Source organism: Salvelinus alpinus, chromosome 34, assembly GCF_045679555.1.
Source record: "Salvelinus alpinus chromosome 34, SLU_Salpinus.1, whole genome shotgun sequence".
In the NCBI taxonomy this organism is placed as follows: Eukaryota; Metazoa; Chordata; class Actinopteri; order Salmoniformes; family Salmonidae; genus Salvelinus; species Salvelinus alpinus.
In genome coordinates, this window is record NC_092119.1 from 12,137,434 (window position 1) to 12,154,449 (window position 17,016).

A 17,016-nucleotide genomic window follows, 5' to 3' on the forward strand; every position below is an offset into this window, starting at 1 on the left:
TAAGAGATGAAGGGGGCAGGTAATGATATTACACGTGGCTGGCTGTCATTTCCTCAAATGTCATCCAAAATGGCTAAGATATTATCTGATGATGTAATGTAACTCTCCAGTGTTTACACTGTCAGGGCAGGAGGATCAGAAGCCTGGCTGACAAGGAGGTTAGTTGGTGTGCCTCCCCCGCAACGAATGGTAGACTGCAAAACATGGATCATCAGTTTCTAACTGGATACCTATTTATTTATCACAGGTAAAGTCTCGGCAACGTCCGTAAAAATCTTGGCCGATGTCTCCATCATAGCCATCAATTTTAAGGTTGATTACAGTCGCCAGCAGCAGCGAAGGTAAAAGTTCCTCATCATTACCAATTTGTCACAGACCGCAGGTGAATTTCAAACGCTGCGCAAAAAGAGGGAATATAGGGAGAGACTTGCGGTGCCAATATATTTAATGTCTGAAACGGCTCACCTGCAGTGTCTTATTCAAATACAATAAAAAAATATAAATTGATTTTGTTGAAAATATGAAGTTAGTGTTGTAGGCTTGTTTTCCATTTCGAAATAAACATAATATGTGTGCGTAAAACATATGCGTAAAATCCAATTAATTATATTTTAGTTAAACCAGCAATCTGCGACTGCTACATCAATTTTTAGACTTAAAAATGTATGATATATACCCATTGATACTTAAAGAATAGAACTTATGAATGCCTCATGACCTTAGTCTAACTGTCATACCACACCAAAACACAAGCTTGCTTTACTCTATTGCTTGTAAACAATGTAATTGTAAACAAACAATGTATAGCCTCAAAACATAGTTGAAACTACAATTGTTATATCATGGACGGTCAGTCCTTGCATCCATAGCTCTGTCTATGAAGTTGAAAGTGGTGACTTTAGTCCAGCCCCATCCATCCCTCAGCTCTTTACCAAATCAGTGGCGGGGTACCACTCTGTTATTGTTTCAACTGCAGATTGCCCATTTAAAGTTTTAAAATATATATGTATATTTACCATCGCAGGGCTTTTAAATACCTAGTGGACCGCGTAGTATGTCTTTCATAACGCATGTCCAGATGTTAGCGATAAAACATAGGATAGCCTATCGGCTACCAGTAAGACGGGCAACAACAAAGTAATGTGTCTTACTTCACCTTTTTCGGAGATGCTGAAAGCCGTTTTACTGTATATCCATTGAGCATGGTGAACTATCCCTGGTCAGATCCCCCCAGTAAATGACACCTAGGGCAGGCTTTTACAATTTCAGGCAACGCTGCGATTCCACATCTTGACGGGTGTACTCCGTAGTCCTAGTGACTCTGTCCGAGACTCCCCGAAGGTGGGTGGTGTTGCGGGGGGCATGCTGTCCACTTGGGTCCGGGTCCAGGCAACGATTCAGCTTATCCGCAGTACGATGCTCCAGCAGCAGTCCTTTGCCTCTTGGGCTGGTTCAGAGGCGCCCCCGAGTTCCGCGTTGCCTTCAAAAGATTAAATGATTACATTAGCCGAAGAACGGGGGACTTTTGGCTCCCACCCCTTCCCCGTGTACACCCGAATGCAGCGGCAGAGCGCTGTTCCCAATAAAGAGGTCCGATCTCCTAGTCACAGTGACTAACATCGGATAGTTTATTGCTAATGCAAGAATTGCCTTTTCCCCTTGAAACCCTTGGGAGACGTTTACTGCAATCAATTCAGCTGATAGCGATCTCTCCTCCCTGCCACTGCTCTCTCTCTCTCTCTCTCTCTCTCTCTCTCTCTCTCTCGCTATCTAATTCAATGCAAAGGAGCTTTATTGGCATCTGTTTAAATTGGCAAAGCAAGTGAAATAAACAATAAACAAAAGTGAGAAGAAATAAAAGCATCAACAAAGAACTTTCAGAAAATAACAGTAAACATTGCACTTGCAACGGTTTCAAAAAGATAAATACATTTCTGGTGTTATATTATCAGCTATCTACCGTGTTTTAGCTATCTACCGTGTTTTAGCTATCTACCGTGTTTTTGCAATTTGCAAGTCGTTGTAGTACACTAGTGGGGGAAGATAAAGAAACAGATAACTATTTGTGGTATTCACAATGTTGTTTGTATTTCTCCTAACAGATATGGGACTTTATCAATGTTTGTTTGTTTTTAAAATCGGTCTGGGTCTGTGTGATCTGTGGGAAATATGTGTCTCTAATATATTCATAAATGAAGCAGGAGGTTAAGAAGTGCAGCTGTTTCCACCTCCTTTTGTGGACAGTGGGCACATATCATGTCTTCACTTGAGAGCCAGGTCTATCTATGGTGACCTCTCTCATTAGCAAGGCTATGCTCATTGATTCAGTACATAGCCAATCATTTTCTTAATTTTTGGTCAGTTACAGTGGTCAGGTATTCTGCTACTGTGTAATCTCTGTTTAGGGCCAGGAAGCATTTACTCATAATTTGATTGGATCTAATTGTGTTGCTGTCCTAGGCTCTGTGGGGTCTGTTTGTGTTTGTGAACTGAGCCCCCAGAACCAGTTGGCTGAGGGGCCTCCTCTGTAGGTTAAACTGTAGGTGCTGGCTTTGTGGTGGAATGTGTGGGCATCACTTCCTCACAAGAGGCATTAGTGCCTGGCTGTGAAACAGAATAACTAGTCAACGTTGCTCCTCTGTCATTAGCTAGTTGCATACCAGATACATGTGTCTCATTTAACCATTGTTGATATGTTATTGGGCTACATTGCATGAGGCTATAACATATGAACCACAGCTCCACATACAATGAATGTACACAATTTATTTTTCAAAAGGACTCTTACCAAAATGAAAATAAAAGAGTCTTGAAAGACTATTTTGGGTTCCTTCTAATCAGGAACTTTAAGTGGCTAATAGTTTCTTGTGAAGAGTTGGACTGGGATAGGATTACAACATTTCCCGACCACTGTAGGCAGACAGTCTCCCGCTGAGATGAAACGTGTTCATTACGACGGTTTCAGATGGGAGCGTATGCTGTTATGATTTATTTAAATGGATAGCTAAGTCAAAATGGTCAGATGAGTTTGATTCAGCTGAGAACAAGACTCCAGCACACCCGCACATGCCCCCCCCCCCCCCCCCCACACACACACCAGTATTTCCTACATGTCTTAAGAAGCATTCTGCAGTACTGGAGACCATAGAATTCCATGACCAATACATTCCCTCAGTATTTAAACAGTCATTTGGATACATTCCCTTAGTATTTGTCCATATCCAGTTTTTCCTACAGTGCATTACACAGCACTGATTCAGCCCGCTCACACACTCAGTCAGTAGAATCCCATGTAGAAGCACCACATGGCCCATTCTTAGTTCCACACAAAAACAACAGAGTGGACATCCTAATACACAGTGCAGATAATATATTCTTGTCTGTGTTAGTATAATTTGTGGATAAGGCACTCAATCAACAATTCCAATGGCAAATATACATGAATCCTAATTCAAAAGCATTGTAATTGTCATTTTCAGTAAATTGTCCACTCATGTAATGTACCAGATATGAAGCAGCTATTGCCTGTGACCTTGATGCTGCTTTGCCAGGCAAATTTACATCCCCACATGACCCTGCCTGGAAATGGTTGACGTGTGCTTTTTAATTACTGGTATCAATGCAGATACAATGACAGCATGTAAAGGGGTAGAGTAGGTGTTAATGGATGGGCTATATGGATAACCAATGCAAAGGCAGACAATCTGATCAATTTGTGATCATTAGTCATATGTAGATGACACACACCCGCACGCACGCAGAAACGCACACACGCATTTTAAATACTAACATTTTGCATCCACAAATCACATGACATTATAAAGGATTCAAACATTTCAAAGGTCGTTGATGCAAGGACACTTAAGGAAACAAAAAGCACCCTCTCTTCCACACAGCTAGGCTGCCCTTAACGGCTGAACCGAGCACTACCTAGCCAGTTGTTTTCAAGCCTGCGATCTGAAGGCCACCTACTGTAAGACTATGTACTGTATGTAGCCGAGACTGACAAATATCAATGCCACCAACTTCCATCTGTATCCCAGGCTGTCCAAGCCTGATTTGATGGGCTGGTATTTAAGGAGCATTTCAGAAAAGGCCTGCTCCATTGAACAATCGAATGAGCAGGACACTTCCAAAATCAGCACCTCCCTCTGGCCTCCCACCACAACAACTATATCTGACTTATTCATACACACGCACACGCACGCACACACACACACACCACACACATGCGTGTGCGCACATACACACTCACATACACACTCACACACTCATAACTCTCTCAAACACACATACACAGGCCTTTAGCCTTTGAATATCATCATTAGTATTATGTGTCCACTGCCTCATTGTGACATTATCTGGGGCTTTATGGCTCTAAATTCAACTGCCAAATGCCACATCTGCTCTCTCTCTCTCTGACCACTTCCATAATTAAAACGATATGCAAATCTGCTTGTTGGTTATTGTTATTAATGAGATGATGGGCCATATCAGGCCCTCACTGACAATAAATCGCTCATGGTATTTTGTTTGCGTTGTGTTGGAATAACCTGTGTTATTATGCGATTATGTAGCCTACAGAATGAAGACTTTAGGAGTCAGCTGCTAAATCAACAAATGCAGTGTCTCTAAACACAGTCTTCAATATTCAAAGCACTGTCTGATTTTACGGAAATTGATTATTTACTCTCTAGCTCAAAAGAGGGAAGCATAATGATTCTATAGAATATGTTTTTGTTTTGTTAAGTGTGCCACAACTTTGCACGTCTCATCTAAACCAATATAGCACTTCTTATTTGAGAGACTACAGCGTTTGAGATTTTAAAGGAGGACAAATGTTGTACGCGAACCATGAAATTAAACCTAGTGGATACTTTATGTGGACTATATGCACACATTCAGTCAGGTGCTGCAAGTTCAACAGGCTATATGAAGGTGGCAGTAGTGTACAGGATTGTACCACTTCTTTACAGAGAGGGGGAGTCATGGTAAGTCACATGATACACACTCAAGCTTAAGGATATAGACCTTTCCTTTGACCCCTTGAAGTGTTGTGCCATGAACAGTCTGTAAAACATATCATTGTGACCCTGCGAGTACATAGAGATGTACAGTTGATTATCAGGGCATAAATATCTGTCCAGAAAATATATTAATCTGCTGTGAAAGTAAACAATATGGATGATGCTTCATAAAACATTTTTGTTCAATGTCTATAAAGGGCGAAGTTATTACCTTCTTAAATGATATTACATTCTGATTCGAAGCCAATGTAGCTATATGCCATATCATTCTCCACAGGAGGTTGGTGGTACCTTAACTGGGGAGGACGGGCTCATGGTAATGGCTGGAGCAGGTATCAAAAGTATCAAACACACGGTGTCAATGTGTTGATGCCATTTCATTCACTCCGTTCCGTTCATTATTATGAGCCGTCCTCCCCTCAGCAGCCTCCTATGACTTTCTCATGTTTTCATGCTACCATCAGATCCATCCATCCACGGCTACTTTTGTGAGATGTGAACAATATGAATTACATTTTTCTCTATGTCTGACGAGAGTCACAGCTATGAATGCTTCATTGTACCTTTCCGTTTGACCATATTTCTATTACAACACACACACACACACACACACACACACACACACACACACACACACACACACACACACACACACACACACACACACACACAGACAGACAGACAGACAGACAGACAGACAGACAGACAGACAGACAGACAGACAGACAGACAGACAGACAGACAGACAGACAGACAGACAGACAGACAGACAGACAGACAGACAGACAGACAGACAGACAGACAGACAGACAGACAGACAGACAGACAGACAGACAGACAGACAGGCAGGCAGACAGACAGACAGACAGACAGACAGACAGACAGACAGACAGACAGACAGACAGACAGACAGACAGACAGACAGACAGACAGACAGACAGACAGACAGACAGACAGACAGACAGACAGACAGACAGAGAGAGAGAGAGAGAGAGAGAGAGACACACAGAAAGAAAGAGAAAGAGATAGAGACACAGAGAGAGAGAGAGAGAGAGAGAGAGAGAGAGAGAGAGAGAGAGAGAGAGAGAGAGAGAGAGAGAGAGAGAGAGAGAGAGAGAGAGAGAGAGAGAGAGAGCAGTGGCAGGGAGGAGAGAGAGAGAGAGAGAGAGAGAGAGAGAGAGACACAGAGAGACCTAGACATCTAGACAGCCATAACACCTCATCAGCCCCCTCAAAGGGAGAAACAATAAACAGACCCGGGGAGTAGGAGAGAAAGGGTGTCAGTGTTCAATCAGAAACTTATTTATTTAATCAGCCAGTTCTCAGTCGGAGGCAAATTATGAGGCTAAAAAAAGCCCTGGGTACAACATACGTGATCTGGATGGCAGCACATGGATGTGGTTCGGTAATGTGTGTCAAGCTGTGAAAACACAGACTGGATTATAACAGAGAGACGCCTGTTACTGGCCAGACCACAGACACACTGACAGACAGGAGAGCTAAGGACAGGGAGGGTCAATGAGGTAACAGGAGCTCTCTTTCTCTATCTTTCTCTCTCTCACTACTTCTCCCTCACCTCTCTTTTTCTTTGTCCATCCAACTCTTTCTCCTGCTCTACAAATCTCTATCCCTTCTTCTCCCTCACCTCTCGTTTACTTTGTCCATCCAACTTTCTCCCGCTCTACAAATCTCTATCCCTTCTTCTCCCTCACCTCTCGTTTACTTTGTCCATCCAACTTTCTCCCGCTCTACAAATCTCTATCCCCTCTTCTCAACTCTCCTCTCTGTTTTATTTTCTGGCTGGAACTTTTTATCCCTGTGGCTAAGATGGCCCTGACGGAGGCCGTCTCGCCTCAAGTTCCTACTTAACGTTGCAGGTTTATACTTTCCTTTGTAAAACATACAGGTTTGAGGTTGAATAACATTTTGGATTGACTGAGAGCATTGTTGTCACGTGTGCTCCCTCTCTCCCTCTCTCTCACCTGTCACCAGTGTTATGCGCCTAATGACACTCATCTGGACTCCATCACCTCCTTGATTACCTGCCCTTTATATGTCACTCCCTTTGGGTTCTTCCCCAGTTGTCATTGTTGCTGTTTCATGTCGGTGCCCTGTTTGTGTTTCTTGTTAAGTTCATTTATTTATTAAATGTATTCCCTCCCTGAACTTGCTTCCCGACTCTCAGCGTACATTGTTACAATTGTGTTTGTTCAACAATAAAATTAATCCTGTGGAATACAATTATCCTAATACTTGTGCATGCAGTGTACACATGACTGCGTGGCCTCACACAGTTCCAACTCCCTCATCAAGTTCGCTGACGACACGACAGTAGTAGGCCTGATCACCAACAACAACAAGACGGCCTACAGGGAGGAGGTTGCCACTCTGACAGCATGGTGCCAGGTAAACAACCTCTCCCTTAACGTCAGAAAAAAAGGATCTGATTGTGGACTTCTGGAGGAACCAGGCTGGGCACGCCCCCATCCTCATCATGTTCCTCAGCGTACACATCTCTGAGGAGCTGAAATGGTCAAACCCCACAAACACTGTGGTGAAGAAAGCACAACAGCGATTCTTGAATCTCAGGATGCTGAAGAAATGTGGCCTGTCCACGAGGGCCGTCACAGTGTTCTACAGGAGCACCATCGAGAGCATACTGTCGGGCTGCATCGCAGCCTGGTACGGCAATTCAGCTCTACCACCGCGGAACACATTTTTGGAGCTCGGAGCTCCTCCCCCTGTCCCTCCCCTTAATGTGTATATATTATTATTAGAATTTTATTCTATATTTGTTGTTTTTAGCTGTGTACTGCATTGTTGGAGCTCGGAGCACAAGAATTTCACTGTGCCCTGTAATTACATCTGCAACACTGTACATGTGACTATCAAACTATCTAATCTAATTCCCATCTATCAAACTCTACCCCCTCTTTTCAACAGTACACACATCAGTCTTTCTCATTCATCTCTCATTCTCTTCAGCTCATTATTTATACTCTTCTCTGTCAAATTCTATCTCTCCCCGGATCTCTATCGCCACCACTCTCTCCAAAAACGCTCTCTATCTCCTCACCATGCGTTGTCTTTGATATCAAGTCTGATTGGGGATATTCCACTCTGAGTTTTACATCCTAAATCCTTTGTAGTTCTGCCAGTGTCTTTTCTCTGTCTCTGCTCTTTTTGCTGACCATTACCATTATTTGTGTGACCCATTTTGACATCATCAGACATCAAAGGAGTTCCCAGCAGTGTGTGTTCCATTTTAGATCTATCTTAGATCAACTTCAATCTCAGATCATAGGTTCAGAGTAGAGATATGGTCTGTGTCGCAAATGGCACCCTATCCCCTTTACAGCGTACTACATTTGACTATGGGGCTCTGGTCAAAAGTATTGCACTATAAAGGGAATCGGGTGCCATTTGTGACACACACCATGTATCTACCCTGAACCCATGGAGGTTTGTTTAGAACACAAAGCGTGTCTGAATAGATACAACCCCTACTTGTTGGAATGGAATGAGTAGTAAGCTACAGTAATAACATCCTGAGAGACCGTCATGGAGTCCGGTTCACCAACCAACACCCTCAGGCAGGCCCACAGGCATCCATGTACTAGGACACAACAACACTCACTCAGCCCAATCTAATGCTTCATTTTTCTGTCCTTTATTGTACTTTCATTTCATCCCATGATACAAGTGATATCGTTGTTGATATTCGCTGAACATCCAGTACTGTGCTTGATGGCTGTTTTGTGATTATCGCACCAGGTTGAGGTTGAGTAAACAGAGTAAACAGATAAATAGCTTCAAGCAATAACCAGGTTTCTCTCCTGACATCAACGTAGCTCTGATCTTCTATTTTTTCCCCCACACTTGCTCACCCACCCCTCTCTCTCTCTCTCTCTCTCTCTCTCTCTCTCTCTCTCTCTCTCTCTCTCTCTCTCTCTCTCTCTCTCTCTCTCTCTCTCTCTCTCTCTCTCTCTCTCTCTCTCTCTCTCTCTCTCTCTCTCTCTCTCTCTCTCTCTCTCTCTCTCACTCAGCATTCCTCCTCATTCTCTGTGCTCTGTGGAGCTTGTATCACTAGGTCTGCAGTGGCTGACCTAGTCTCCCCCTCTCATCCCTCCCCTCCACCTCCTTCCTTTCTCTTCTTTCTCTCCCTCTCTTCTCCTCTCTTTTCCACCCCCTCCTCCCTCTTTGCATTCCTCCTCTTGCTCTGTGCCCTGGGCTGTCTGTATCAGTATGGACCCAGCCTGCAGGGGCCGACCAGATGGTCGGGGCCAGGAGAAGGCTCCACTCCACTGACTCAGAGAGGGTTCTGGCTGTGCTCTCGCCTGGAGGGCCGAGCTGAGGGCCAGACTGGGGGCTGAAGGCCGAGCTGGGGACTGAGGGCTGGACTGGGGTCTGAGGGCCGAGCTAGGGTGTGCCTCGCTTGATCTCAGTTGCACTGCACCACTGAAGACACCGGCTGCTACCTGCTGCCTGCTGCCTGCTACACATAGCTAGCTGCTGCAGCCCACACCTCCCCCAGAGAGGAGGAAAGGGAGAGAAAGGAGAAAGTAACGTCTTGAAGAGAGGAGAAAAATATGTTGTAGAAGACAGTGTAAGAAGAAAGAAAAATGGCTTCTAGTCTTTGAGTGAATCTTCAAATGGATTAATTAATCCACCTGAAATGTATGTCGATAGGACACACCCTTGCTCTTGGTCTGTATGACAATTAAGGCTCTCTAGATTGCATTCACATACTTTTCTTCATGTGCATCAGCGTCATATGCATGCTTCATACAGAAAGGAATTTTTGTAAACATCGCTCCATCATGTTCCCCCTTGTAAACAGCGCTCCATCATGTTCCCCCTTGTAAACAGCGCTCCATCATGTTCCTCCTTGTAAACAGCGCTCCATCATGTTCCCCCTTGTAAACAGCGCTCCATCATGTTCCCCCTTGTAAACAGCGCTCCATCATGTTCCCCCTTGTAAATAGCGCTCCATCATGTTCCCCCTTGTAAACATCGCTCCATCATGTTCCCCTTTGTAAACAGCGCTCCATCATGTTCCCCCTTGTAAACAGCGCTCCATCATGTTCCCCCTTGTAAACAGCGCTCCATCATGTTCCTCCTTGTAAACAGCGCTCCATCATGTTCCCCCTTGTAAACAGCGCTCCATCATGTTCCCCCTTGTAAACAGCGCTCCATCATGTTCCCCCTTGTAAATAGCGCTCCATCATTTTCCCCCTTGTAAACATCGCTCCATCATGTTCCCCTTTGTAAACAGCGCTCCATCATGTTCCCCCTTGTAAACAGCGCTCCATCATGTTCCCCCTTGTAAACAGCGCTCCATCATGTTCCCCCTTGTAAACAGCGCTCCATCATGTTCCCCCTTTCCACACAAAAAATGCAGAGGAGTTGCAATAGTTGCTACGCCCATAATTACAGTAGTTCAAAATGTCAGTTGGTGACATTCATTGATTTTGCTGCCCTAAGTGAAATGTTAGTGAAATTAAGTTTGGACCTACTGATGCCAGGGTTTTTCTTTATTTTTACTATTTTCTACATTGTAGAATAATAGTGAAGACATCAAAACTATGAAATAACATATATAGAATAATGTAGTAACCTATTTTTTTTTAACAAATCAAAATATATTTTATATTTGATATTCTTCAAAGTAGCCACCCTTTGCCTTGATGACAGCTTTGCACACTCTTGGCATTCTCTCAACCAGCTTCATGAGGTAGTCACATAGAATGCATTTCATTTAACAGGTGTGCCTTGTTAAAAGTTAATTAGGGATCGGCGTCCCGTCAAAGGGACAGTTGTAAATCATGCAGCGCCTTGTGTCGCCATTGCAGATTTTAGAGAAACAACAAATGTTGTTACATATAAGTGTCTTATATCGGCTGAAAGCTTAAATTCCTGTTAATATAACTACGCTGTCCAAAAAATTGTCATGACATTGTTTGAGGAGAGCTCCTAACAACAAAACACTTTTTTCACTGTGATAGGTTTGATAAATTCACCTCTGAAGGTGAAATGTGTACTTACGTTCTGAAATCTTGCTCTGATTTATCATCCAAAGGGTCCCAGATATAACATGAAGTGTCGTTTTGTTAGATAAAATAATTTTTAATATCCTAAAAAGGTCCATATAGCACACACGATCGATTTTGTATTTCCACTCGTTCAATTTGCAAAGAAAGGAATCTGTGAAAATCTAACTCTAAACGTTGTTTCAAACAGTCAAATCACGTTCGTATGTACTCCTCAGAGATCCTAGAACGTATCGAGACTTCACTCTATCATTAGGGGTGTAGGATATCCTATAGGACACCATATTTGGTCAGAGAGCGATGCCTTCATGGCACGCCAATGACAAAGTTAGCTAGATAGCCAATGAGCTGGGCTTTACGGGAGTATCTGGAAACCTTTAATCTGTCGTAAAATGTAGCTACTAACCTTGTATGACAGCATGCCTTTTCCTTTTGGATAAAAATTATAAGAATATTCAGAGTTACGAAGTTATGAAAACTGGTTGTTTTGCAAATGTTGAACTTATAATATGGCTACTAATACTGTAAAAGCTCAATCAAAGTCCAAGTATACAGATTTTACAATATTCTTGCAGAAAAATGTAATATGAATGCAACTGTCTCCTTCATGATTTGCCCAAATCTATCTGGGTGACTTCACACTAAATGTCATGAAGTTCACTCATACTTCAAGTTATCCATCTGACACTTTGCACATACACTGCTTCCATCTTGTGGACACCATCGGAATTACAACCAGAGTGATGGCTGGAACACGGACCTTTCTGTTGCATTTCAAAGATGGTGGTATTTTCTTCTACCAGATCTATTGTGTTATATTCTCCTACATTCAATTCATATTTCCACAAACTTCAAAGTGTTTCCTTTCAAATCGTACCAAGAATGTGCATATCCTTGCTTCAGGGCCTGAGCTACAGGTAGTTAGATTTGGGTTTGTCATTTAGGCGAATGTTGAAAAAAAGTGGGCTTTCCCAAAGAAGTTTTAATTTGTGGAATTTCTTTCCTTCTTAATGCGTTTGAGCCAATAAGTTTGGTAAATGACAAAGTCCATATAATGGCAAGAACAGCTCAAATAAGCAAAGAGAAATGACAGTCCGTCATTACTTTAAGACATGAAGGTCAGTCAATACGGAACATTTCAAGAACTTTGAAAGTTTCTTCAAGTGCAGTTGCAAAAATCATCAAGAGCTATGATGAAACTGGCTCTCATGAGGACCGCCACAGGAAAGGAAGACCTGGAGTTATCGCTGCTGCAGAGAATAAGATTTACCAGCCTCAGAAATCTGCAATTAACTGCATCTCAGATTGCAGCCCAAATAAAAGCTTCACAGAGTTCAAGTAACAGACACATCTCAACATCAACTGTTTAGAGGAGACTGCGTGAATCAGGCCTTTATGGTCGAATTGCTGCAAAGAAACCACTACTAAAGGACACTAATAAAAAGTAGAGACTTGCTTGGGCCAAGAGACACGAGCAATGGAGATTAGACCAGTGGAAATCTGTCCTTTGGTCTGATGAGTCAAAATTTGAGATTTTTGGTTGCAACCGCCGTGTCTTTACGAGACGCGGAGTAGGTGAACGGATGATCTCCGCATGTGTGGTTCCCACGTTAAAGCATGGAGAAGGAGGTGTAGAGGTGCTTTGCTGGTGACACTGTCAGTGATTTATTTAGAATTCAAGGCACACTTAACCAGCATGGCTACCACAGCATTCTGCAGCGATACGCCATCCCATCTGGTTTGCGCTTAGTGGGGCTATCATTTGTTTTTTAACAGGACAATGACCCAAAACACACCTCCAGGCTGTGTGGGGGCAATTTTTCCAAGAAGCAGAGCACTGGAGTGCTGCGTCAGATGACCTGGCCTCCACAATCACCCAACCTCAACCCAATTGAGATGGTTTGGGATGAGTTGGACCGCAGATTGAAGGAAAAACAGCCATCAAGTCCTACGCATATGTGGGAACTTCTTCAAGACTGTTGGAAATGCATTCCAGGTGAAGCTGGTTGAGAGAATGCCAAGAGTATGCAAAGCTGTCATCAAGGCAAGGGGTGGCTACTTTGAAGAATTTAAAATATAAAATATGTTTTGGTTACTACGTGATTTCATATGTGTTATTTCATAGTTTTGATGTCTTCATTATTATTCTACAATGTATAAAATAGTTAAAATAAAGAACAACCCTGGAATTAGTAGGTGTGTCCAAACTTTTGACTGGTACTGTATATACTTACACATATTTAACCCCTTATCTTTGTTTGCACAAAACTACCTCCATACTTCATTGATTTGTATGGCTTACCTTCAGACAATTCACATAGAGCAAAATGGAGAACAACATCGTTTTTGTGACTGTCTCCCCTATCTAAAGAAAGGTAGAATTACTTTGTAGGCCGCAGATGTTTCCGTGAGAATACTTATTCTGACAGACAGCGCTGTAGCTCTGCCACTTTCCACCGCAGATGCAGAACGGCGACATCGGCGGATGCTGTTGATTGAGTTGCAGCCCATGCAATAAAACAGATATCTCTAGCTGACAGATTTTGATGGGGAAGTTTTTATTATATTACTTAGATTGATGCACCAGTTCGTCATTAGACTCTAGATGGGGTTTTATCTTCTCTGACATGCTGTTCTTTCCTTTCTTCTTGATCCAGTCTGATTCATATGACTGGTTAGTTCTAAAACTAGTGTACTATATAGGGAATAGGGTGACATTTGGGATGCAGAACTCAGATTTGGAACATTTGGGATGTAGTCCTCAGATTCTAGATTCCATTCAACTGTTACAACTCTCTCAGGCAACTGTCCACCACGCTTCCTACTTCCAAATCTATTCTCACTGTCGTGCAACGAAACGTGGAGCTCTTCAGAACTATGTTGTTACAAAGAGTCAGAGGGAAGACAACCTGATGGTTTGTAAATAAATCATTTTTCATTCCATGTTCCATATGACGTCAGTAGAGCAGTAAAAGCCTGCTCAGTCTACCCCAGCTGTGCAGTTGGAAGGACAATTTGTGTTCTGACTGACACTATACCATCACCAGCATGAGAGAGAGAAAAAAGAAAAATCAACAAACATATTGCTCTCTTCTCAGCCCAACTCACAATTAATTAATTTAACCACACACAGTTAGAGTAATACAGTAGATCCATTACTCAAAGTTCCACAGTAACATTCTTGGCAGCGTTGGTCTTAACTTCACCACAGCTACATGACGATCGTTCCAGGATCAACACAGCCTCATGAAGATCCAGGATCAACACAGCCTCATGAAGATCCAGGATCAACACAGCCTCATGACGATCCAGGATCAACACAACATAAAGACTATCCAGGATCAACATAGCCTCATGACGATCCAGGATCAACACAACATAAAGACTATCCAGGATCAACACAGCTAAATAACATATATATTCTTTCATCTTCAGCTAGGCCAGTGGGTGACGGTTTGTAAGGCATAAAGAACAGGAATCTTTTTTTGCTTTATATCATTATTTACTAGAGGGTTGGACCTGAAGAGATACACTACATGGACAAAAGTATGTGGACACCTGCCACCAGTTTTTCCCAATTGTTTACACACTAAAACTGGCCCATGAGGCACAATGACCCAAACCTGTAACTCATTTAGTAGAACATAAACCAAATCTGCAATACAACTAGCACATGTTTTGCTTTACACTCAGATTGCAATTCTATAACAAACATTTGGCAAAACACAACACACAATTCTCTACCTTTGGCACAACCTTCACGACCAAAATCTCTTGTGTGCAAATGAAAAGCAACACTCTTCAACAAGCTAAGCTCAATGTCCAATTGATCACTTTCACCCTGCACATGTGCAAACACTAACTGTGTAAATGTTCACTTTGTAATCAGACCTTTGGTATGGATAAAAAGGCCACAGGTGAGTACTCTGATAAAAAGGCCACAGGTGAGTACTCTGATAAAAAGGCCACAGGTGAGTACTCTGATAAAAAGGCCACAGGTGAGTACTCTGATAAAAAGGCCACAGGTGAGTACTCTGATAAAAAGGCCACAGGTGAGTACTCTGATAAAAAGGCCACAGGTGAGTACTCTGATAAAAAGGCCACAGGTGAGTACTCTGATAAAAAGGCCACAGGTGAGTACTCTGATAAAAAGGCCACAGGTGAGTACTCTGATAAAAAGGCCACAGGTGAGTACTCTGATAAAAAGGCCACAGGTGAGTACTCTGATAAAAAGGCCACAGGTGAGTACTCTGATAAAAAGGCCACAGGTGAGTACTCTGATAAAAAGGCCACAGGTGAGTACTCTGATAAAAAGGCCACAGGTGAGTACTCTGATAAAAAGGCCACAGGTGAGTACTCTGATAAAAAGGCCACAGGTGAGTACTCTGATAAAAAGGCCACAGGTGAGTACTCTGATAAAAAGGCCACAGGTGAGTACTCTGATAAAAAGGCCACAGGTGAGTACTCTGATAAAAAGGCCACAGGTGAGTACTCTGATAAAAAGGCCACAGGTGAGTACTCTGATAAAAAGGCCACAGGTGAGTACTCTGATAAAAAGGCCACAGGTGAGTACTCTGATAAAAAGGCCACAGGTGAGTACTCTGATAAAAAGGCCACAGGTGAGTACTCTGATAAAAAGGCCACAAGTGAGTACTCTGATAAAAAGGCCACAGGTGAGTACTCTGATAAAAAGGCCACAGGTGAGAACTCTGATAAAAAGGCCACAGGTGAGTACTCTGATAAAAAGGCCACAGGTGAGTACTCTGATAAAAAGGCCACAGGTGAGTACTCCTGTGTTTGGAAGCAAACTTGGCGGAGAGAAGTAGGGGTAGAGGTAGAGGTGTAGGAAGAGGTGGGGGTGGAGGTGGAGGTAGACCAAGAACAAGGAGAGTATTCTCTGATGAAATTCTGGCGACTATGGTGGACAATGTGGTCAAGCATGGTTTGACCTTTAGAGAGGCTGGGCAGAGAGTGCGGCCCAATCTGAGCCGCTTCACCGTAGCATCCATCATCCAGACGTTCCACAATGAGAAGAGGTACAGTATGTACTGCAGACGATGGACCTCTCTACTACTTTTACTACTTGACAGTAGAACAACGTAAAGCACAGTAAAGGCTGTAGATTCCAATACATACTGTAAGGAGAAACAAAGTAAATGTTTAATGTATTACTGTATGAATTTGGGAGCTGTACTACTTTGTAACATGTTTATCTAGTATACTGTATTAATGTAGTGTTTACTGTACTGTATGCTATTTTTATTTGTTAAGCTGAAAGACGACCACCACGTGTCTATTTACAGACAAACTGGGGGCTGCCATTGTGCAAATGGTAGTTGAAAATAATGCAATAAAACACCGAAAAATCCAACAACAGATTATTGAAAACCCTGCCATCTTCCATAACATCACAGTGAGCTTATCAACCATCGCCCGCATCCTTAAGAAACACCATCTCCGGAAGAAAGGAATTCCCAAAGAGTGAAGGATAAACAGTATGAATATGTGCAAGTAATGTACTATTATTACACTCTTGAAACATTAGAGACTCATTGATGTTGCCAGTGAACTTTACAGTAATTACAGTATTTACTCTCATTTCAGAGAATCATGGAGACAGACATAATGGTGCCAGAGGGGACGGCAGCCGTTTTACGTGCTCCTAAACATAGTGTGGTCTACAGCTTATCATGAGGTACTCTACCTCAAGCGAGCATAACCTCAAGACTTTCTTAATATTAGAGATGGCACATCAGCTGTTATTGACAAATAGACACAGACCACCACCCCTCGTCTTACCGGAGGTTGCTGTTCTGTCTTGCCAATAGAGGGAAAACCCAGCCAACGGTATATTATCCATGTCCTTGTTCAGTCACGACTCAGTGAAACATAGGATATTATTTCTTTTTTTACTTCTTAGGGTTAGGTCTATTTTCCTG

General features: G+C 42.7%; 2 protein-coding genes across 3 annotated transcripts in view; one reads left to right on the plus strand and one right to left on the minus strand.

The window, feature by feature from the left end:
• The window catches only part of LOC139563633 (leucine-rich repeat transmembrane protein FLRT2-like), a 47,232-nt gene that overhangs the window by 6,535 nt on the left and 23,681 nt on the right, over nt 1–17,016 (minus strand). The window contains exon 1 of one of the 2 annotated variants that reach the window (XM_071382470.1): nt 1,157–1,709. The exons of the other annotated variant lie outside the window; for it this stretch is intronic. The gene's annotated coding sequence lies outside the window, so the exon portion shown is untranslated. Of the gene's footprint in view, nt 1–1,156; nt 1,710–17,016 lie in introns of those variants that run through there. 2 annotated transcript variants of the gene reach the window in all.
• LOC139563500 (uncharacterized) lies at nt 14,976–15,923 on the plus strand. The gene has a single exon (XM_071382211.1). It carries the CDS (start codon nt 14,976–14,978, stop codon nt 15,921–15,923), a length of 948 nt encoding a protein of 315 aa, XP_071238312.1.